General features: G+C 36.3%; 1 protein-coding gene across 4 annotated transcripts in view; it reads right to left on the bottom strand.

Annotated features, from left to right (window-relative positions):
• LOC131435384 (sodium-dependent nutrient amino acid transporter 1-like) overlaps positions 1 to 23,891 on the bottom strand; it is a 41,169-nt gene extending 17,278 nt beyond the window's left edge. The window contains exons 1-2 of one of the 4 annotated variants that reach the window (XM_058603205.1): positions 23,707 to 23,891; positions 7,173 to 7,911 (exon numbers count right to left, since the gene is read on the bottom strand). In XM_058603205.1, coding sequence (XP_058459188.1) covers positions 7,173 to 7,801 — 629 coding nt within the window. In that variant the 5' untranslated portion in view covers positions 7,802 to 7,911; positions 23,707 to 23,891. Of the gene's footprint in view, positions 1 to 7,172; positions 7,912 to 22,371; positions 22,493 to 23,566 lie in introns of those variants that run through there. The other 3 variants (XM_058603206.1, XM_058603207.1, XM_058603208.1) reach the window with 3 other exon arrangements.

Below are 23,891 nucleotides of genomic sequence, written 5' to 3'. Positions count from 1 at the left end.
CATTTTGACAACATATAGTTCCAATTTTTACATAATAAATTGCCGAAAACATCAAATCTGAAAAATCTGAGATATAGATTTTGAAATTTCTCAAGAACCTTCTCAAAAGGGAGGCTTGAGTTAAAATGCCAAACTAGTGATGCAAATTGTCGGTTTTTTTTAACAAAATCTAAGTCAAATAAAAAATTCAACAAAAAACCGTGACTTTCAGTAGAACCGCACAATTTACATCGTCTTAAGTTTTAACAGTGTCATCAATGAGTATTTAAAAAAACCTGTTTTTATCCACCTAGTGGTGTATTGATGCCTTTCTCATATCAATCATTCAATCATATATAATACTATGGCATTCTACAAAATAATTTTCTTCGATTCTTGAAGAAATAACCGGAATCTCTTTGTCTACTGGCCGTCTACTGATAATTATAACCGATCGGAGCAGTTTTGATGATAATTAAAATTTTTCCACGTGTTTTGTTAGCCCATTTAAGTTATGGAATCAATTTTAAACACACTTCACCCTATAAATCCCTAATGGGAGCATTTGGGAAAATATGACCACTATTTCCGGTGCCTCCGGAATCGGAAACCGGTAACCATGATAGCCGGAATCAGTTTTTTTCTCCTTTTCTGATAATGACTATCGGATGGAGTAGTTTTGAGGCCTGTTTAGAAAATGTTTCAAATGTTCAAGTGATGGTATACAATTTTTAATACACATTACGCTATAAAGAGTGTATCGAAAATAAGCTATCCACATACATACCCGGTTCTTCCAACCCGAAACTGGACCAGAAAGTGGTATTTCTAATCATGAAAAACAAATCAAAATCAATACGTGATTTGGCCAAAAAAGCAGGAACGAGTGTCGGAATGATCCAGCGTATCAAGAGACGAAATCACCTGAAGACCTACAAGAAGCGGAAAATCTCGAAACAAAGTGTAGAACAGAAGCAGCGAGCAGCAACAAGGGCCCGAAAATTGCATTCGCGTCTATTGCAGTGTCCGGATGCATGCGTTTTGATGGACGATGAGACTTATGCAAAGGAGGACTCAAAAACCCTTCCACAATACTGTACTGTCGTCGTTGGGGAGGATGTGAGCGATGCGGACAGGTCGTGGTCGTTCAAGTGGAGAAATTCGGTTGAAAGGTACTGGTATGGCACCATTTTTCACACTACCGGAACTATAAATGCAGAAATCGATCTGAGTGTCTCCAGAAGAGATTGCTGCCTTTATATAAAAAGCATAGTACACCTCCACTGTTTTGGGCGGATTTAGCATCGGCTCACTTTGCCAAAACCACTCTCAATTGGCTTGCGGAAAATGGTATAAATTTCGTTGAGAAAAATATCAATCCACCAAATTGCTCTCAGCTTCGAACGTTACTGAGCAATCGTGAAGAGCGTCTTCAAGAAGACTGGTAAGGCAGCTGGGAACATGCAGAAGTTCAAAAAAATTTTGCTCAAACGTCCAAAATGCGATGCAATACTTGTCCGGAACTTTATGAAGAGCGTTCGATCAAAAGTTCGAAAATTCGTGAAGGAATAACTTAAATTTCATTTGGTTTTCATTATGCTCAAGTTTAAATTCGTACAATAATGGATCAATTTTTAGTTTGAATAAAATATCGCTTTTTATCATAATTTGAAAGAAAAATTGGTGGATAGCTTATTTTCGATACACTCCTTAATTCCAAAGCCAGAAGTTGGATCCAGATGAAATTCGAAAGTTATGTATACCTTATGATCAGAACAGAACCGGAATTCTATTAATAAACGTGCTTAATCCACCTCTCAGTGAGATGATACCTTTTTTTATCAATCCGCATGTGTTTTTTTCATGAATATTCTTCGGTTCTCATGACATTATTTTAATGACCGTCGTTTTAAGCTGCAATTTGACATTTTAATCACTCATTACTCTATCTAAAAAGGTTACAATCGATTCAACTTTCCATGATATGTCGAAGTGAGTTCCACTTTAGAATTTACGGTAATTTAAGGTACTTCCAGAGCCGGTATTCAGGAACCAGCATAAACCAAACCGATTCGTATGGCCATATGACGAATAAATTGCAATAGTTTTGAGTCCAACTTTCAAACTTTTCGGGATTATCATCTTCTATATCGGTTTGAATTTTAAAAATTCATCCTCCTGTAATTCCAGAATCGGAAGTCAGCATTGAATAAAATTAATTAATTTTGTGTGGGACTATAAGTTTATTTTAATTTGAATTTTTTTCTGAAATTCGATTTGGCTTTATTTGAGAAAACGATTGAGCTTTGAGAAACGATTCGATACTGGAGCCGGAATTCGAAAATCGGTGTGGCCGAAGTCAGACAAATTCACTTGATTAGTTTACATTTTTTTCAATATGTTTAAAAGTCAGTATTGACATCTTTGAGAAATCGTAGTACGAGTTAAATTGTTGGGTGCCTTCCGAATCGAAAACTGAATACCACTAAAACTGAAATAAGTTTATTTGGTTGTCGACTATTCAAATCAGCAAATCTTAGATGATTCTTAGATATCATTTGAATCTTAGATCGGTTCAGCCATCTACGAGGAAAATAAGTTACACAATTTTAATTTCGTTTCACATATCCAAACATAATTCAGGAACCTTGTTTAGGAGCATACGAATTTTCATATGAATCTGAGTTTGTAGAAAACGGTTGAGTCATCTTCGAAAATAAGGTAAAAAATTGAGTGAAATTATTTGTCACATACGCATTTGCTGATCTCGACGAACTGATTCAAATGGTATATGGGTGTTTTGTTCTTCCAGCATTTATTGCTGTAAGCAGTTTAAATCAATATAATTATGAAATTGTTCAGAATTCGGAAGTACTGCCATCTTTCCAATATGTCATATTCGAACGATTATGTTGCCAAAAACGAACCGTGCTAAAATTGGTCCGAGGCAAAATGTCATGAAAAATAATGCTGTTCACAGTCTTTTTGGTACTTAGAAACTATTGTATGTAACAGTATAAAAAATCGTGTTTTACGTAGCTCCCAAGCCTTTCTTTGCCATACAGCGCTCAGAACTTCTACTGCTGGAATATGGGGAAAAAGTCGCTTACACAAAAAATTCGATATCTCCGTTAAAAATGGACGGATTTTAACAATCTATGGCTTGTTGGATAGATATTACCGTGCGGAATCTAAGTCTGAAAACATATTTTGTTTTCAAGGTCAATTGTGACAGATACTGTCAAAAAACTGAAAATTTTGACATAAAACTTCGTATAACTCAAAAAGTAAACATCCGATCTCAAAACCATTCAATAGCGGGTGACGGGGAGACCTTTCATTTGCGACTAGTTTGATCAAAATCGGTCCAGCCATCTCTGAGATCTCGACCTCTTAGTTGACAACACACATACAGACACACACACATACACACACACACACACACATACACACAGACATTTGCTCAGTTCGTCGAGCTGAATCGATTGGTATATGACATTCGGCCCTCCGGGCCTCGGAAAATTTTTCGAAAGTTTGAGCGAATTCTATACCTATTTTTTATATATATAAAAAAAGGTAAAACGCAAAATTTCAATTTTTAATAAATTTCTGTATTATCGCCTTCAAAGTACTCTCCTCCTACGACAATATATGCATGCCAACGCTTGATCCAATTTTCCATACAAGTTTTATAGGCCACCGAAGGTATGGCCTTTAGTTCACGCAGCGAATTCTCTTTTATAGTCTCTATGGTCTCTAAACACGTTCCCCGCAATGGCAATTTGAGTCTGGGGAAGAGGAAAAAGTCACACGGGGCCTTATCTGGAGAGTACGGTGCTTGGTTGATGATATTGGTTGAGTTTTTGGCCAAAAACTGCGACACAACCGACGATGTGTGAGCCGGCGCATTATCGTGGTGTAAAATCCATCAGTTTTCCTTCCATAAGTCTGGCCTTTTTTGCGAATGGCCTCGCGCAAACGACGCATAACGGCCAAATAATATTCCTTATTAACCGTTTGACCGTCCGGAAGGAATTCATAGTGCAGCACACCACGAATATCGAAAAAAACAGTCAGCATAACTTTGTTTTTGGGCGGCCAGGGATCTCATCATGATCCTTTGAAGCGTTTATACCACTCGTATGCCTGTGTTTTTCCTAGACACGATTCACCAAAGGCCTTTTCTAACATTTTCAACGTTTCGGAACACTTAAATCTATTTGCAACACAAAATTTGATGCACGCACGTTGTTCTAAATTTTCAACTTCTTTGTATAGACGCCAAACAAAAACTAATCGTACGATATGCGTCAAAATTTGACAGAATGTGTATAAAAGTGTTGCCAACGTTGAGAGAATAAAAGTTTACCGATTGGACAAGCACGGGAATTTTAAAAAGAAAATTCCGGTTCTTTTTTTATCATAAGGTATAATCATAAGACCTTCAATTTAAATCCAAGTTTTTGAAAATCGGTCACGCCATCTTTGAGAAAAATTAGTACACATATTTTCATTTCTTTTGCACTTTTTGCATTTTTTTAACCCCAAAACTCCAAAACCGCAAGTCCTATCAGAACAAAATCCAAAATTTTAAATGAGATCATAAGACCCTTCATTTGGATCTAATGTTGTAAAAATCGGTTACATACATAGACATTTTGCTACACGACGAACTGAATCGAATAATATATGACACTCAGCCTTACGGGCCTTAGTTAAAAAGTCGGCTTTCACATAGCTTTTTTATATACAACAAGAGATATTCACGATCGAATATTTAACACTCTCTCAGAGGGTAAATCTTGAAAAGTTGTCCCATGATAATTCACGACAAAGTCGGTTGACCGGTCTCCTAGAAATTCGAGTGCACTTTTATCATATTTTTGCATATTTTACCCTGTTACTCCAGAACCGAAAGATCTATCTGGATAATATTTAATAACAGGTTATGAGCCCAAGAGACTTTTCATTCGAATCTAAGATTATGAAAACCGGTTCAGCCATTTCTAAGAAATTGGAGTGATTTCCGGTTTGAAGTACATGATCACTTATTTTCGATACTCCCGGAATCGAAGATCCGGTTACGTTTCATGTAAAAAGCACGTCCCTGAAAATGAAATTTTTATACATATAAGTCTGCAATTCCGGAACCGGAAGTCGTATCCTGATGAAATTTGGTAGAATTATATTGGGTTGTAAGACCTTTCATTCGAGTTACACTTGTGAAAATTGGATGAGCGGTCTTTAAGAAAATCGATTGCATGTTTTTAGATCATTTTGCACATTTTACCCCGTAACTCCCGAGTCGGAAGTCGAATCCAGATGAAATTCAATAGCAACCTGTGAGACTACAAGGCCTTTAATTTAAATCTTAGTTGAAGAGGTTGAGCGGTTTCTGAGAAAATCGAGTGCACATTTTATTAATTGTTTTGCGAATTTTATCTCGTTACTCCCGAACCGGAATTCCGATCCGTGTAAAATTCGATAGTACGCTATGGGACCAAGAGGCCTTTCATTTGAATCTTAGTTGGTGAAAATCGGTCCAGCCATCTCCGATAAAATCGAGTGCACATTTTTGTTACACGCAAACATTTGTTCAGTTCGTCGGGCTCACTTCGATTTCTCAGCAACGGTTAAAGCGATTTTCACAAATCATGATTCAAATCAAAGCTCTCAGTGTCTTCAAAGATACTGTACAATTTCATTTAGACCCGACTTCCGGTTCCGAAATTATAGTGCAATGAGTATCAAAACTTTCAAACCGTCATACAAAATGATGCAAAATAGGTGCTCATCGGTACGTGGTGGTACGGAAGAAGAAAACGCACGCACCTGTTCAATTTTGTATAGCGTGCAGGTTTGCCACGTTTAAATCTGTATTAACTTGACATAACTGTTTACAAATTGAAAAGGTGACGGTAGTGTACACCAAAGAAATTTTTCGATTTTGTTCAATTTTGGAAAAGAAAATCTTGACAGAATCTTCTATTGATAAAAAACATAAGTAATATGAGAAAAGCATCATTAAACCACTATTCCACCAAAAGTAAACCATGATAATTCCAGAAAACCGACGTCATGATCATTCCAACCCGGTGGACTTCAGTTTATTGCCGGGTAATCATTCTGTTCTTTGACGTTTAATAATGGATTGTTAAATAGTTGCCAACTGATTAACCAAAAGTCAAACCAAAACTGCATCAGCATAGTCAAACATGCAGCCGAAGTGCGCTCGCGTTCGTCTTTTGAATGCTGAATAAGTATGCTTGGCACTCAGCATCAATTTATCTGTCTAATTTACAGAATCTTTTCCAAAATACGTCTGCGCTCACTACTAATCCGCGATATTGTTAGGAATCGCATCTTCACTTTGGGTTGTCCAGTACCATTTTATGTAGTTTTAACACTGTTAAACGCAACCGCATCGTAGGGTCTTCTGCCGCGGGCTGTACCGGTAGTGGAGTTTGACCATCACAAGTTTGACGGAGTAATCCTAAGGAGCATTAGCTTCATAATTTTTATCTTACTTTTATTTTTGTTTTTTTTGTATTGCCTCACAAAAAAACATTTTTGGGAGAACGAAAATTTTGTTTATTAATAAAAATTTAAAATAGGTATGAAAAATGTACGACGTAAACATTCAATAAAAGTAAAACATTCAATAAAAGTGTTTGATTTCGGGAGGGCCAAGGCCGGTATACGAGCCTGAATTTTAGAGCAATCGTTGATTTGTAGAAACTGTGGTTTTGAATAAGATTGAATTTTTACAAACTATACAGAAGTGATATAATGATTTCGTAATACAGTATTTGATAATGTTTTTATTGCAAGTAAAAATTAGAAGGTAGTGTTTTTTTCAATTATTGTTCTCATTATATTGCTCAAATGATCTAAATTTAACTGATAATTTGAAATCTCAGCAGATTTGGCAATCATTTGAATTCAACGCAAAGGCGTCAAAAAACACCTTTTAGTATACATCAAATCGTGGTAGAAATAGTGGTAGTTGAGATTACCTCTCGAATGCTTTACACAGCTTATTTGTAGGAGAGATCAAAACTAGATTGAACTTTGCTGACAATAAACAAATTTTTAGAGCTCTGCAAAAGAGACTTTGAAATTTTCATATTTGCTGGTTAAATTCTTGAATCTGCACTAACAAATCTGTAACAGTCTTCATAGTATCTACTTACACAAAAAATAGCTCCGCTGAGGACACCTTGTTCGTGCTGCTATTTTCTGCAGAGCTAACTGCAAATTTCGAATCCACACAGGTCGCATTCCACTCTTGTCTGCACTTGCTCCATGGCAAAGGATTTCCGAACGAGGCAATCAGATATCGCATTGTGAGACCCATCAACGATGCATAATAGGTCATCACGATAAATGTTGAGTACGTCTGACCATATCCGATCCCACGCATCGCCGGTGCTACATCAAAAACTTCGATACATCCACGGCTGGAAAATTGTCCAATCAACATCTCTAGATAATAGATCGGTCGTCCCACTAGCAGCAGAACAATCAGATATGGAATTACAAAAGCTCCGCCACCATTTTCCAGGGCGGCAAATGGAAAGCGCCATACGTTTCCGAGCCCCACGGACAGAGCTATGCAGGATAACAGAAATTCAATATCCTTTCCCCATTTGTCCCGTAGATTTCGTTTGCTGGTGGCGCCCGAAATATCTCTTTCGAGCCGAGGCTTTGGACCTGTTGTATCATCATAGTCCGGAGGCTCTGTTCTGGGAAACTTCCGTCTTTGTTCAGCATTCGACTCTTGAAAGCCGTCGGGCTCGTAAGCAGGATTAACAGTGGCCATGTTTTAGGATGCTTTTTATGTTCAACTGAAATTCACTCACTATCTGGTTTCGGAAGACTAGAAACTTGTTGGCTGAATGAGCCATTCAACTGCTATCATTATCTAACAACCTGTTGGAAAATTGTATTGATAATTAGGGTGCTTAATAATGCATAATGCAAAAAAAATAAATCAAACATTGGTAATACATTTGTTCTCTAGCTAAGAATCTAACTTTTTTCATCCTAATTAGCTGCACTTATCAATGAATAATTTGAAAATTTTGAGTAATGCAATTAAGTAGGTAACCAAAGTTTAATCTTTCTATATAATATGTAACGAGGAAAATCGCTGCAAGGGAAAGATAATCAATCAACTCGGAAATTTGGTATGATTGTGATTATGTGCGTTAGCAGACGGATTCGTCGTTCATGTGGTAGTTTGTTCCATTTAAAAAAATATTTCATTAATTCCCAAGTATCTATTTGAAGCTCGGCCTAACTGTTCTTGGGTGAGATGCGTGATTTCGCTTGGATAACAGCTCAATGGTAGTTTCAATACTGTCCGACTTTCACAACCGCAGATTGAATGTTGAATGAAATATGATTCAACGATTGATACAAAATATCCTTCGCACGACTATGTGTCATATCAAGATTGATGTTATAACCAGAATAAAGGCTTCCGATGCTTTGTTTTGATAACAAAGTGATTTATCCAAAATATTCCACTTGACTTGTGAATGACTGGAGCTTTTCATGTTCCATTACATACTGGGAGTTTAATAGACGGTGAAGCAAATTTCACAATTTGCTTGACAACCAATTTGATGCTGGAAATAATATGAGGTAATTTTTGGTTCGCTGATTTCGAGATTATTGAACAAAATCGATGTTCAGCTAACCAAACAAAATATGTTGAAAACATGCATTAACCTAAACACTAAGCACCGCAATGAAAATACCAATGATTTTATAAAACAGCATGCATAATAAACTGTTTGAATTCGAAGATCTGCATATGAACAGTCCCAGAAAAGCGGCCCTGTTACTGATGTATATGTTAGTTAAATGGGGAGTAATATTTTTCAAACAACACAATAATACTTTCTTTATGATTGGATTTTTATTTTTGCTATTGTAATCAATATAATAATTTGTAATCACAGCATGTATGTTAATGTTGTTTAGGGATGACCGGGGCAAGTTGGCCGAAGAGGCAGGCTGGCCGAGTGGCTTTTATGCGCAAAGGTGACATCTAGTGTCATTTTGGTGGGGTATTAGGCCACCCATGTACCGACATAATTTCAGGTGTTTCTGTGTCGTCGTTTGTGCAAAAACCCGTTTATTCTTTTTTTGGCACTTTTTAGAAAACTTAGGTTTTTGTACAGTCATATGCGTAACGCGAATCAATTATCATTCGAATTCCAAAAACATTGTACCGCTGGAAAGGGCATTCAAAACCCTAAAAATGGTATGATAGATTCCAGTGTTCTATTATTTCTGTTAGTGTAAGTGGTGCTTGATCTCGGAAACAACCATTGGGGTTGGTTGGCCGAGTTGTAAATTTAGTGTAGTCGTGAAATGCAAACTTTTTCTGATTGAACTTAAATGTTACGCTAATGTTGATGATTATAAGTGTTGTATGCATAGTAATTTTATATGCATGCAATTATTTCTATGCGCGGTACTCTTATTTCCTCATACATATTACTTTCTACGAGTTACTACAGTTTTATTAGGAGGAGTGATATCTGCTCGATTCTCTCTTATTTTTTTCTCCTCTCATGATTCCAATTGATCTGAGTTGTATCCACTAATAAACGTTTTCCATTGATGCATTTGATGTGTTTCAAATATTTCTTCATACTCGGCCAACTTACCCCGGCCTTGGGGTTAGTTGGCTGATTTTTTTCCGCAATTTTTAAATAACTTTTTCCCTGATTTTTCTAGAGTGATGAAAAAATTCATAAATGTGCTCATAAGATATATCTTCAAGACAGCGTAAACTGTTTATTCAAAATTCTAGCCGAAATGAATACAGAAATTTTGAAACGAAAACTCGGCCAACTAGCCCCCCGGTCTCCCCCGTATTGACAATTATATTACACAACTGGCTGTTGATATTATTTCATATAGGCACATCGCGTCAAGCCTGTCTATATATATATATATATATATATATATATATATATATATATATATATATATATATATATATATATATATATATATATATATATATATATATATATATATATATATATATATATATATATATATATATATATATATATATATATATGTATATAACGGGTGATTTTTTAAGAGCTTGAGAACTTTTTTAAACAATAAAACGCATAAAATTTGCAAAATCTCATCGGTTCTTTATTTTAAACGTTAGATTGGTACATGACATTTTCTTTTTGAAGATAATTTCATTTAAATGTTGACCGCGGCTGCGTCTTAGGTGGTCCATTCGGAAAGTCCAATTTTGGGCAACTTTTTCGAGCATTTCGGCCGGAATAGCCCGAATTTCTTCGGAAATGTTGTCTTCCAAAGCTGGAATAGTTACTGGCTTATTTCTGTAGACTTTAGACTTGACGTAGCCCCACAAAAAATAGTCTAAAGGCGTCAAATCGCATGCTCTTGGTGGCCAACTTACCGGTCCATTTCTTGAGATGAATTGTTCTCCGAAGTTTTCCCTCAAAATGGCCATAGAATCGCGAGCTGTGTGGCATGTAGCGCCATCTTGTTGAAACCACATGTCAACCAAGTTCAGTTCTTCCATTTTTGGCAACAAAAAGTTTGTTAGCATCGAACGATAGCGATCGCCATTCACTGTAACGTTGCGTCCAACAGCATCTTTGAAAAAATACGGTCCAATGATTCCACCAGCGTACAAACCACACCAAACAGTGCATTTTTCGGGATGCATGGGCAGTTCTTGAACGGCTTCTGGTTGCTCTTCACTCCAAATGCGGCAGTTTTGCTTATTTACGTAGCCATTCAACCAGAAATGAGCCTCATCGCTGAACAAAATTTGTCGATAAAAAAGCGGATTTTCTGCCAACTTTTCTAGGGCCCATTCACTGAAAATTCGACGTTGTGGCAGATCGTTCGGCTTCAGTTCTTGCAGGAGCTGTATTTTATACGGTTTTACACCAAGATCTTTGCGTAAAATCTTCCATGTGGTCGAATAACACAAACCCAATTGCTGCTAACGGCGACGAATAGACATTTCACGGTCTTCAGCAACACTCTCAGAAACAGACGCAATATTCTCTTCTGTACGCACTGTACGCATTCGTGTGGTTGGTTTAATGTCCAATAAAGTAAACTGAGTGCGAAACTTGGTCACAATCGCATTAATTGTTTGCTCTTGGTCGATTATGTAGACCATAAATCGGGCGTAAAGCGCGAAACACATTTCGAACCGAACACTGATTTTGGTAATAAAATTCAATGATTTGCAAGCGTTGCTCGTTAGTAAGTCTATTCATGATGAAATGTCAGAGCATACTGAGCAAATAATAATGCATGAAAATCATAACCTCAAAAAATCTGAGCAAATACTAATGCATGAAAATCCTAACCTCAAAAAAATCACCTTTTATATATATACATATATATATATATATATATATATATATATATATATATATATATATATATATATATATATATATATATATATATATATATATATATATATATATATATATATATATATATATATATATATATATATATATATATATATATATATATATATAAATTCATCAGATTGCAATCCGAAAGTAACATTTTCGATTGCTCTCAACGCTTCGAGCAAATCGACAAGTATTGAGAAGTATGCTGAATTTAAACGTAGTCGTGCAAGTATCAATGATGCATGATGGTCTACACCCTGTTCCATGTTCGATGTACGTTCTACCAAGTCTGACTGCGTTTTAGAGAATCTTTTACAAGGTTCAGAGTAGCGGAATGGTAGCGCGTATGCACGGAATGCATAAGAACGCAGGTTCGAATACTGTCTCTGAGCGTATCTTTTTCCAATAAATCATCTTTTCTGTTAGTTTTTCATTCATTTGACTTCTCCAATATACGTTTAAGCTCAGTCATTACAAATACTGAACTTAGTTATGGCGGCTTTGCGTCAAATTAACTAAAATAATAAATCGTTCTGAATGCAGTTTTTTTTTCGAAATCTTTGTATCTAGTAAATAGGGGTACCAGTTCGGGTGCCAATATTTCAATCCAATCTAGAAAGGACTAATAATCTGTAAATTTCGATAAAATAAATCTAAGACAATACGTTTATGCAATCGGATAAAAATTTGACTAGCGCACATTGCCCCAAAGCCAATCGTAATGTGCCATTCGGCTTGTAAGTATGTAAGTATGTAAGTATGTAAGTATGTAAGTATGTAAGTATGTAAGTATGTAAGTATGTAAGTATGTAAGTATGTAAGTATGTAAGTATGTAAGTATGTAAGTATGTAAGTATGTAAGTATGTAAGTATGTAAGTATGTAAGTATGTAAGTATGTAAGTATGTAAGTATGTAAGTATGTAAGTATGTAAGTATGTAAGTATGTAAGTATGTAAGTATGTAAGTATGTAAGTATGTAAGTATGTAAGTATGTAAGTATGTAAGTATGTAAGTATGTAAGTATGTAAGTATGTAAGTATGTAAGTATGTAAGTATGTAAGTATGTAAGTATGTAAGTATGTAAGTATGTAAGTATGTAAGTATGTAAGTATGTAAGTATGTAAGTATGTAAGTATGTAAGTATGTAAGTATGTAAGTATGTAAGTATGTAAGTATGTAAGTATGTAAGTATGTAAGTATGTAAGTATGTAAGTATGTAAGTATGTAAGTATGTGTATACATGTGTTAAATAATGGAACAATAGAATGGAGTGTGTTTAAAATCTCAAACCGTCATTTAGAACGATGCTGCTAAAACTGGAACAAATTGACTCAGAACTGTTCATAAATTAAGTCACTACACTACTAAGTTGATTAGAACAGATTGATTAATTTTAATTGCAAGTTTTATCACTTGAATCGCCATAACATCTTTACTTAACGCTAGAACTTGATTGTATATGGTCTGTAAATCATCGTTTCTTGTTATAAGCGAATTACTAACTGTAAATTTAGATTTCATTAGTTCTCTCTCAAAAAGTATTCACAACAGGTAGGAATAGGTGGGACAAACAAAGCACTTTATCGTTTGTGAAATGGATTTTCTTCAGCAACCCCTAGCAACATCAGAAACAAGTGTTTGCTTTCGTCATAACGCTCGATCTAGTTTCAATTGAATCAAAGCATATTTATTTATCAAGAACGTCGGAAGAAGAAAACATACCAAATAAAATTTTTCTCCTAAGCTAGCCGGAAATGGATAAGTTGAATGAAGAGATATTTTAGTAAAATAGTGCAATTGTCACCTTTTACGACATGGAAGCGGGAGCCCAGTGGATCTATTCTTGGCTAATTTCTTCCACAGGATTCCACACGGTATCTAGGCTGGTACTGTCCGGAGCAAGATAATATGTACTATCAATCTCCTAGTGGACCCCAGCCCCTATAGGAAACCCTTTCTATGGTTGATTCAAAACTCAAAGTTTTGAAAATGCTAAAATTTTCAAGAAACAAAATCTCTCTGCACCGTTCGTTTTTTATCTAGAACGTCAATGTGTTGAGTTTTGAAACTACAATGTTCGGTTTAATCCACTATTGATTAAAAAGCCGCTAAATAACTAAACATTCGTAAAAATCAATTTGCTGAACTTACCAGTAAACAACAAAAATACCGAAATCAGCAAATGCACACTTAAAACCATTTCTTGAGCTCGGCATAATAAAATGCCGAAACTGATCAGCAACACGTAAATTTGCTGATTGCTCAGTAATCAATACGCATGTTCCTGAACTTCGTTAAATGTATTCACTGATATTTCGGTAAAATGCTTCACTTTGCCGGAATTTGGCATAATTGCTTGCTGAATTTATCAGTAAACAACAGATATGCCGACATCAGCAGAGACGTTTGCCGAGGTTTCGGAATATGTGCTAGCTGTTGCCGAGATTCAGCACGACAGCTGTCATTTATTGCCGCGTTCGAGTGAAAAAATGAATAATCTTCGAAGAAGCGTGGAAAAACTTGCAAGTAAAAATATTGAATAAATATAGTGACATGTTTCGCTTTATAAAAAGCGACTTTATCAGAGCACTCGCGATTATAAGGGAAAAACACCCAACACGGGGCTCAAAGCGTCCTCGAGACAAAACTTTGGGGGATATGCGAAAAAATAATCCAATGCATGGAATAATTCAATAGATCAAAGTAAGTTTATTTTTTGAACAATATCGTATATGCATCATTAAATATTGAACATTTTTGTAAGCCAAAAATCAATATATATTTTTATTTTCATATTTCCAGCTCGACTCAAGGTAGCCGCATCTAGAAACGCCGCTTTTTTATGCTACATGTTTTCAGGTAGAGGCTTTAAGCACTACTGGCAACAAATTTGTAAGCCTCCTTTAAGTGTTAATAAAATGAATTTTTGATCCTGAATAGCGTGTTTATAATGTAGAGAAATTACAAACAAAATTAATTGACTAGATTTTTAATTACTGATGATTCGGTAATTTATTTTTTTCATTTTTTTGTTTTATTGGATTGCCGAATATTCAGTGAACGTTTCACTGAGCAAACAGTAAATCTTATGCCGACGATTTCGGCAATATTTGACGTTTGTCAAATTTCAGGGTGCCGAGACGCTCAGTTATTTTATTTTTGCCGAGATGATTGCTGATTACTCGGCTGTGCGAATCTCGGCATTTTTTTGCCGAGACTCAGCTAAAAAATTTAAGTGTGTGCGTTTGCCGAACTCTTGTGCTTATACAAGAATAAAGAAAAGATTTCTGGGGGCTTCGGTCATAGTAACAGTAAAAGGTTCCTATTAACTTCGGAAGTAATTGACAGTTACCAAATTTATGGTTGCATCACACATTTGACATTTCACATATTCACAGATCGGTAATCAAACCCATTATGTACTGCGACGAAACACTTCCAACATCAATAGCAAAACTAAAATTGCCCTACTAAAAAAAATTACCAACCGCTATCGTGTGTAAATTTATGTGTTGTTCTTACACCAATACTCTTGCAATTGAGGCATCCAAAGATCCCCATTCCTCATGGGAATGAATCTACACTGGACCGACGGTACGGTGAGATCTTCAATCAGCAAATCAACCTGCTCTCTCGCTCAAGCCCTGAAGCATCCGATTGAAGCCAAATTAGCCCTGGTGGCCTGCAACCCACGTCACGAACCTCACCAAACGGGCCGAAGCGACATACAGTGATGCTTGACCATGCTTGGCCTCGGAAATCTGAGAAAACTACTCACGTTACAGTCTAACTTGTTCAACTGCTACGTACGGTTTGATCACGGTGAACAGGTTAGACTGTCATTTTTATTTCATGGGAGATTGAATCCGTAGGAATGTTCGATGCCGATGTTATGCTTTGTGTACATTGCAATGGTAGCTAACAAACATGCCACAGTTCAGAAGAAGCTAAAATGTCACCTCGAAAACCTATCGGATAATTTATCAACAGAGCAGAATGTTCAGTTTGTTCGCTAGGTGCATTGCTAATTAGTGAACGTGACAAAATGCTACGTTTTTGTGCGCAGAACAAGCATGCGTTATTAACTGCTGACTAATTGTAAGGAAGATTGTCTAATAATCATACATAATGCCTACATGTAAAACATGAAGCAAGCTAATAGGAAGCTCGATATGTTATGAATTACTGGGCTGACTACTCAGTGAAATATGAGATAACATGGTTAAAAACCTGTTTTGATTCTCCTAGAGGGGGAATCATGCCTTTCTCATATTACTCATACCATCACAAATATTACTGTGGAATTCATTGTTTATTGAATAGGAACAGGAAAGGTCGTTCGGAAGTAAACTAGCAAAATCTACAAATCAAAATACCCTGTAGTTCCGAAGCCAGAATTAGTATCCGTAACAAATTCATGAATTCTGTATAAAATCGTAAGTCTTTCCATTTGAATTTAGGTTGTGTGATAATCGGTTTAGCCATCTTGGAGAGTGATATCGTTTTTGCAATTTTTTACCACTGTTTCCGGTACTTCCAACATCGGCCCAATAGCCGAAGTTAGTTCGAATAGTTGAAATAGTTATGAGCCTAGTTAAAAAGAATGTTTCTCTCTTTTGCAAAGCCACACCAAATGACGGTATAAAAATTAAACACTATTCACCCCGTAATTCCGGAACTATAGGGGGGATAAAGATGTAATTCCGAAATTTGATACGGAACAATAAGACCTTTCATTTGAACCTAAGTTTGTGAAAATCGTTGAAAGCATCTTTGATAAAAATGAGTTAGCTCCGTTTTGGCGTATTTGACCTCTATTTCCGTTGCTTCCGCAATCGGAAACTGGGAACCAGGAAAGCCGAAATCAGTTTGTTTGGCCGTCTATTAACAATGACTACTGATTGGAATAGTTTTGAACCCATCTTAGATATTTTTTATGATTTTTGCTTTGTCGTTTTAGGTGACGGTAATTATGGAGCGGGAAGTCGGATCCGGATCAATCACAGAGGTTTGGTTTGGAACCATAGCAGTTTGTCAAAATCGTATCATAGAGTAAAAAGAGAGTTTCCCATGATACTCTAACACCTTTTATTTTAATTTAAGTTTGTGGAAATCGGTTCAGCCAGCACTACTGGCTATACGACCATAAGACAAAGATTGTGAACATCAGTTTAGCCATTCCCGAGAAAATTGTGCTCCTGTATTTTTCTATTTTTCGGTGCTTATCACTCTGTATTTCCGTGATATACCGTAAATGGGATGCAGTTGCATATTATGCATTTAAAAATAATTCTCATTCTTTTGTCAACATGTTATTAAATATTTTCAACTTGAACGTCACTTCAGGAGTATGTGCTTAACACTCAAACGCTCGGGTAGGGATTTTCATCGAATTTATTTTTTCAAAAAATCATAACTCTTGATACCGTTGACCAATTTTCATGCGTCCAGTGTCAAAAAAAACAGATTCTCTTCTAGTCCATGTGGACTCATATGGAACCGCAGCGGTTCAAAAACACCGGAGCTATTCCAGATCGCGTTGGGGTATGTCTGTTCTGCCGTTAGAAGTTTTTGATACATAAAATTTTATATAAGTATGGGATTAATACGGAAATTGTATAAAATGTGAAGGACTTACTAGAGCTCATAAAATGCAATGTCCAATTCCGGTAAATCCGAATTGTGGTCCCATAGAATTGTGCTTGAAATTTGACTTGGCATTTCATCTCAGGACTTTTCAAGTTGTTAAAAGACTTTCAAAACTAATTTGGGAACTCCAGTTTAGTTGATGTATAGCTGCGAGATTTTGATGTAAATTCAAAGTACTTTCCACTTAGAGCTGTTTGATCAACTACTTTTTGCCTCCTTCATAACATACTTCTAACGACAGAACAGACATACCCCAGCGCGATCTGGAATAACTCCGGTGTTTTTGAACCGCTGCGGTTCCGTATGAGTCAGCATGGACTAGAAGAAAATCTGTTTTTTTTTTACACTGGACGCATCGAAATCCATCAACGGTATCAAGAGTTATGATTTTTTGAAAAAAATAAATTCGTTGAAAACCCCTACCCAAGCGTTTGAGTGTTAAAAATGGCAAACGTAATATTAATTTTCAAATCGGAAGATCCATCCCTTTACTTTCCGCCTTATATCAACCATCTCGAAACCAACAAGACAACGAGATGGTAGTTGGCTGGAACCAGGTCTAGTGAATAAGTTGCATGGTCAATAGGGTGGGACAAGGTTGTATGGGAAAAAATATTTTCTCGCTCCACCAAACTTTTCGTGTTCGTTTTGGGTCCCATAGAAACTGTGTAAAATTTTAACTCGATAGGAGAAACTATATTTTCGCGCCCGCGGTTCAAAGTTTGTATGGGATTTAGTATAGGAAAACTAACTTTTAACAAAAAAATCATCTGGAGGTCACCCTATATACTCAAAAAATCAGCGGGCATAAAACTTTTGTAGGAAATTTAATGAGGAAGAAAACCTTCGAAGACTGTAACATAATCCGACATCTGTGAAAAATGTTATTAAAGAAAAACCGACACAAGGTCCGAACGATGGCTCATTCCTTAATGTATCTAGCACCACTGCTGCTAGTGGTGGTAATGTGAGTTTGCTTTCTTTTATTATGCTTCAACGGTTGATCTGAGTTGTTTGATGTCGTCACAATAGTTGCTCGGTGTAGTTTGAAGATTTTTTTAAACTTAAAAACCATGTTCCAAAACTCACTGTAAAGACACACAAAAACTAACTTTTTTTTTTGAAGAAATACAATTTTGAAGTCTTCAACAATATTGTAGATATAAACTCAAATTCTGTAACTTTGTCGAAGACATAAATCATCTATCTCATAAGGTTTAGAAGATATGGACGATAGAAAAATAAGAAAAAGAAAAACTTGGAATCAATGTTTTTTTCATAGTATTGAATGAAATCATCCATATCTTCTAAACCATATGAGGCAGATGGTTTATGTTATAGTATTTGAGTTTATCTACAATATTGTTAAAGACTTCAAAATTGTATTTTTTCAAAAAAAAAGTTAGTTTTTTGTGTGTCTTTACAGTGAGTTTTGGAACATGGTTTTTAGGTTTAAAAAAGTCTTCAAACTACACCGAGCAACTATTGTGAAGACATCAAACAACTCAGATCAACCGTTGTAGCATAATAAAAGAAAGCAAACTCACATTACCACCACTAGCTTGTCGCGAACGCATTTCGATTTGTGCAATGATGCATCGTTATCGAGCAGAATTCTGTCCCTTTCCTGTCTATCTCTGTGTACTGGTGGATTTTTCCCAAATTTTGTGTTCAAATCGTTCATTTGTTGTTGGTAGCGAATGCCATTGACAGTTTCACCAGGTTTCATAAGCTGGAAGTAGTTCACGCCAGTCTGGTTTCACCACACACAGCTTGACCCTTAAACCGTATCGATTTGGTCGTGCTTCACCTGTTTGCACCCATGATCTCTTACGGTCAGGGTTCTCAAAAAAAAACAATATTCCTCACCAATGACAACACGATGCAAGAAAGTTTTTCTTTGTAACATTAAAGTGGCATTTAACACATCACGTTTCGGTTCTCCATTTGCATCTCGGCTATGGCGTACCAACGATAATTAGCGCCCGGATCAAAATATGATTTGTATTGGGGATTGGAGAAAAGCGGTCCTTCGACTTTAGCTCCGAAAAGCGAAAAAAAAAGATCCCATTGAAGATTGTTTTGCCGGCCCTAAAAAACGTTGCGCCCGGGGCGAATGCTCTCTTCGATCCCCTTACATACACCACTGTCTCTCGGCTCGCCCATGCGACACCCACTTTCTACTCTACTGAATTATTACCATGGGCTGTAGACGTTTGGGAATAGATATCGCACATTTGATACTCATTCATCATATGAAAGAATTTCAATGATTCAAAAGCCGCCATCTTGAATTTCAAAATTTCTTCAAACATCAATATTCGACACTCATTTTTTGTACCCATTCAAATAGTACTCATATTGTGTGGATTTTGAAGCATTTCTATGAACCGAAAGTCGCCCAACTAACAAAAAGTGCTGATGAAAGGGACTGATTTGGCTTAAGCAGCTTACGAAGTTCGTGAAGAGAATTCTAAGCAACCCTTTTTTAAGTAATCCAACCGAACGAACTTCTAAGCTACTTCTAGAATACATTGTGCAGCATGCAGCCAGTAAGTTAACACGGAACTTGTTTTGTACTTTCGAGTTCTCAATAGTTCCGCGTGTACTTTTAAGCAACAAGAAAGTAGACGTTTTAAGTAATTGTGGCACTTCTGGTTGCTAGGGCGCCATATTGGATTTACAAATCCAGTGCAATCGGCGATTTTACAATGAGTGAAATTATTCAACAAAGAAGTGCCATTAAATTTTGTGTGTGGAATAAAAAATTTCAGGAGCCGAAAAGTTCATAATGTTGCAAAACTCCTTCGGTGTATGTCGCGAGCAAGTGTTTTTGATTGGTACAAGTTGTTCAAAGTGGGCCGAGAACACGTTGACGAAGAACCACGTCCAGGACGGCCATTTCTTTGAAGTGTGGTTTACTCCGAATTCCTTTCGACCGGACAAACTGTTAACAAGGAGTTTTATGCATCATTTGCGCAAAGCTATTCGTAAAAAAGAAGCCGGAACTATGGACCGACAACTTTTGGTTTTTACACCACGATAATGAACGGTCTCATACTGCATTGATTTTTCGTGATATTTTCGTCAAAAAATCAACCAATATCGTACCACAACCACCGTGTTCACCTGATTTAGCTCCGTGTGAAATCCGTTTTGAGTCAATTGAAGACATCAAACGTGAACGGCTACGTGCATTGCAGGCTATTCAGGAATGCACGGTGGGCACGGTGGCATTTTATAGTGAGCAAAAATTACATATCAAATAATGACACGAATTTATGCAGTATTGAGTTTGTGTTGTAATACGAGTTGAATACAATAAAATGGGTATTGTAAGAAATCGTACATTTTCTAAGTAACTGTCGTTTATAATGCTAGTGATGTCCAAGTCTGTTGAGTTCAATGCATTAATTTTGAAGTTTGCCCTTTTTGTTTCAAGACTTCGCAGCCGATTCATAGCATAGCTTCGATTACATAGCTAGATCCTATTGACACAAAGAAAAAGTAATAATATAACCACTTTCTACTTATTCGAAAATGAGAATGAAAGTGAATTAGAATAGAATATATTGGCAGTAATTCCAGTCCAGTTATGTACTTTTACAGTGTTTCATTCGATGAAGAAATTCGATCGTGCTCTATCATGCGTGTGAAGTAAATACTTTTACATAAATTTCATCATTTTATTGGCGTGAAGGGTCTGGTGAACTTCTGTTAAAGATACCGAAAATACTTGAATGTTTTCTTGCTTCAATCATTATTTTGAAGAAAAATCCATGCTTGCTACTAAACTCAGGCATATACATGATAAGCAAGTTAGTCAATGCATATACATATAACCTTATGTTAGTCAATCATAATTACTCATGATTCATAGTTCTAGTGTGATAGTAATCACTAATAATAACGATTGAATTAGGATATATTCAAAGTGTGAAGGATTTAAAAACCCATTACGAATCAATAAGTCTTTTTTATAAACCAACAAAACGAGTGGTAAGCCCACTGCGCTCAATCACTAAAAATATTCCTGGTTTCTATGTGTCGATTTTTCTTGTTATGCTTTGTGCGACGATTCGATCAACTCAAGCGGCTAATATTTTGCGCGTCTTTTTTGAGACTACATTTCACCTTAATGAAATAATCGATATTAAAACTCTGTATGCGGCTATTTTTATAGCCGTTAGGACCGCCCATTAGTGAAAAAGCTACAAACGAAATCACGTAAAAAGAAACCTCCTAACAAAAATTGGATCAGTTTGGATTCAATCGCCACTGCTAGCAGATGTATTGTGTGTCGTTTGCAAAGCTAGTTTCACTTCCGACAAGAGCGATTACGTCACAGCTGCCAGCTGAATTGATGAAACAACGAAAAGAGGACAACGATGGAGAGCATCACACAAAATCAGCCGTTTCATTGGCTCTAACTATTAGGATTTCTTGCTCGCAAATCGAAGGTAAATATCCTCAGTTTAAAGCAAATCTAGAACAGTCGCTGTGTGAAATTCACAGTAATCGATATACCCTGTCGTTCAACATAAGTTCTAGTGTAAATCGCTGTATAGCTGATAATCGAGAGAATGATCATTTCTTATCATGTGTGAGATTACGCAACACCACTATAGTGATAATGAACGGGATGAAATTTTGTCCATACTCAGTGGTGATATTTGATTATGTGATAATTTCGCCACTCCGTTCAGAAGTGATAATGCTGTCTCAATATCATTATCAGGAAATCGAACGATTTTCGATGTCATTTTCGGTGATGATATTGTAAACGATAATCTCCAACGATTATCTTCAGAGAAGGTAGCTGAGGTGTTCTGCTCTATTAAACTGATCTAGTGAAATCCATAGAACTGAATGAACACAGAACCACGCAACCAACACTTCACTAGAAAATTTTTACATACCTTTAAAATGTTGATTACAAGATCGGTTTTGTTACTGTAATTATTTTAGAAAATTTTTTTTTACTGCTGTGAGACGGAATTTACTGAGATATGGGGAGTAAAAGCGTTATTCGGAAGATTTTCTGGCAAGTTTTGAATATCAACAAAACAGCAACCATAGTATTCGATGTGAAACATATGATTTTAAAACTATATTGTTTTCATAAAAATAAATTATTTGTTCTCCTAAAGAATTCATGTTCAATTAATTTTCTTCATAATAAAACAACTAATTATCATTACACATCATTGCACAAAACTCAAACATGAGATTATTTGGCACATCATTTTAGAACTTTCTTGAGGATATTATGCACGAAAAATAACATACAACAAAAACAGCTTCAATGTTTTTGACCACAATCGGCTTCAAATTAAAACGGGTAATCGATTCCGGTTCTAACGATTTCCTTTGATAGAATTCTAGTATTAATTGCTCTATCACACTACATCGAAGCACAAGTAAAGGGTGATTTTTTAAGAGCTTGAGAACTTTTTTAAACAATAAAACGCATAAAATTTGCAAAATCTCATCGGTTCTTTATTTTAAACGTTAGATTGGTACATGACATTTACTTTTTGAAGATAATTTCATTTAAATGTTGACCGCGGCTGCGTCTTAGGTGGTCCATTCGGAAAGTCCAATTTTGGGCAACTTTTTCGAGCATTTCGGCCGGAATAGCCCGAATTTCTTCGGAAATGTTGTCTTCCAAAGCTGGAATAGTTACTGGCTTATTTCTGTAGACTTTAGACTTGACGTAGCCCCACAAAAAATAGTCTAAAGGCGTCAAATCGCATGATCTTGGTGGCCAACTTACCGGTCCATTTCTTGAGATGAATTGTTCTCCGAAGTTTTCCCTCAAAATGGCCATAGAATCGCGAGCTGTGTGGCATGTAGCGCCATCTTGTTGAAACCACATGTCTACCAAGTTCAGTTCTTCCATTTTTGGCAACAAAAAGTTTGTTAGCATCGAACGATAGCGATCGCCATTCACTGTAACGTTGCGTCCAACAGCATCTTTGAAAAAATACGGTCCAATGATTCCACCAGCGTACAAACCACACCAAACAGTGCATTTTTCGGGATGCATGGGCAGTTCTTGAACGGCTTCTGGTTGCTCTTCACTCCAAATGCGGCAATTTTGCTTATTTACGTAGCCATTCAACCAGAAATGAGCCTCATCGCTGAACAAAATTTGTCGATAAAAAAGCGGATTTTCCGAATGGACCACCTAAGACGCAGCCGCGGTCAACATTTAAATGAAATTATCTTCAAAAAGTAAATGTCATGTACCAATCTAACGTTTAAAATAAAGAACCGATGAGATTTTGCAAATTTTATGCGTTTTATTGTTTAAAAAAGTTCTCAAGCTCTTAAAAAATCACCCTTTATAACCATTCTTCAAAGTAACATTCTTCTGCACTCCTAACAAGCACTCAAATTCAAGTCCACTTTGTCGAAACCTGACCAGATAAAGGTTAAACATGCATTCGACCATAGCAAAAGATAGCTAACCAATCATTACTTCATACGAACCAAATCAAATCCGGTTAAACCTGGTCGGTTGAATGATGCTCGAAAACTGAAACAATTCTTCCATGGCTAATCGTATCCAGCACTCATCAATAAACTTTGATGTCTGGAACGCTCCAATAAAACAATTACCTCAGCCCGTTTTACTGAATGAAGGCTACGATGTCACCGCACAGAGCATGACAGTGAAACAGGTGTAGGGTTGTTCTCCCAATACGTAACGCGGACTGATTTTGTTTGTACAAGCCACAACACTTGTCACTACTTTGACTATCGACGGGCTTTCAACTAGTCACCCTGTTACCAATTATTTAACC

The sequence above is a fragment of the Malaya genurostris genome, chromosome 3 (assembly GCF_030247185.1).
Source record: "Malaya genurostris strain Urasoe2022 chromosome 3, Malgen_1.1, whole genome shotgun sequence".
NCBI lineage: Eukaryota > Metazoa > Arthropoda > Insecta > Diptera > Culicidae > Malaya > Malaya genurostris.
The sequence above is the reverse complement of the archived record's forward strand: the minus strand, read 5'-3'. Positions and strand labels throughout refer to the sequence as shown.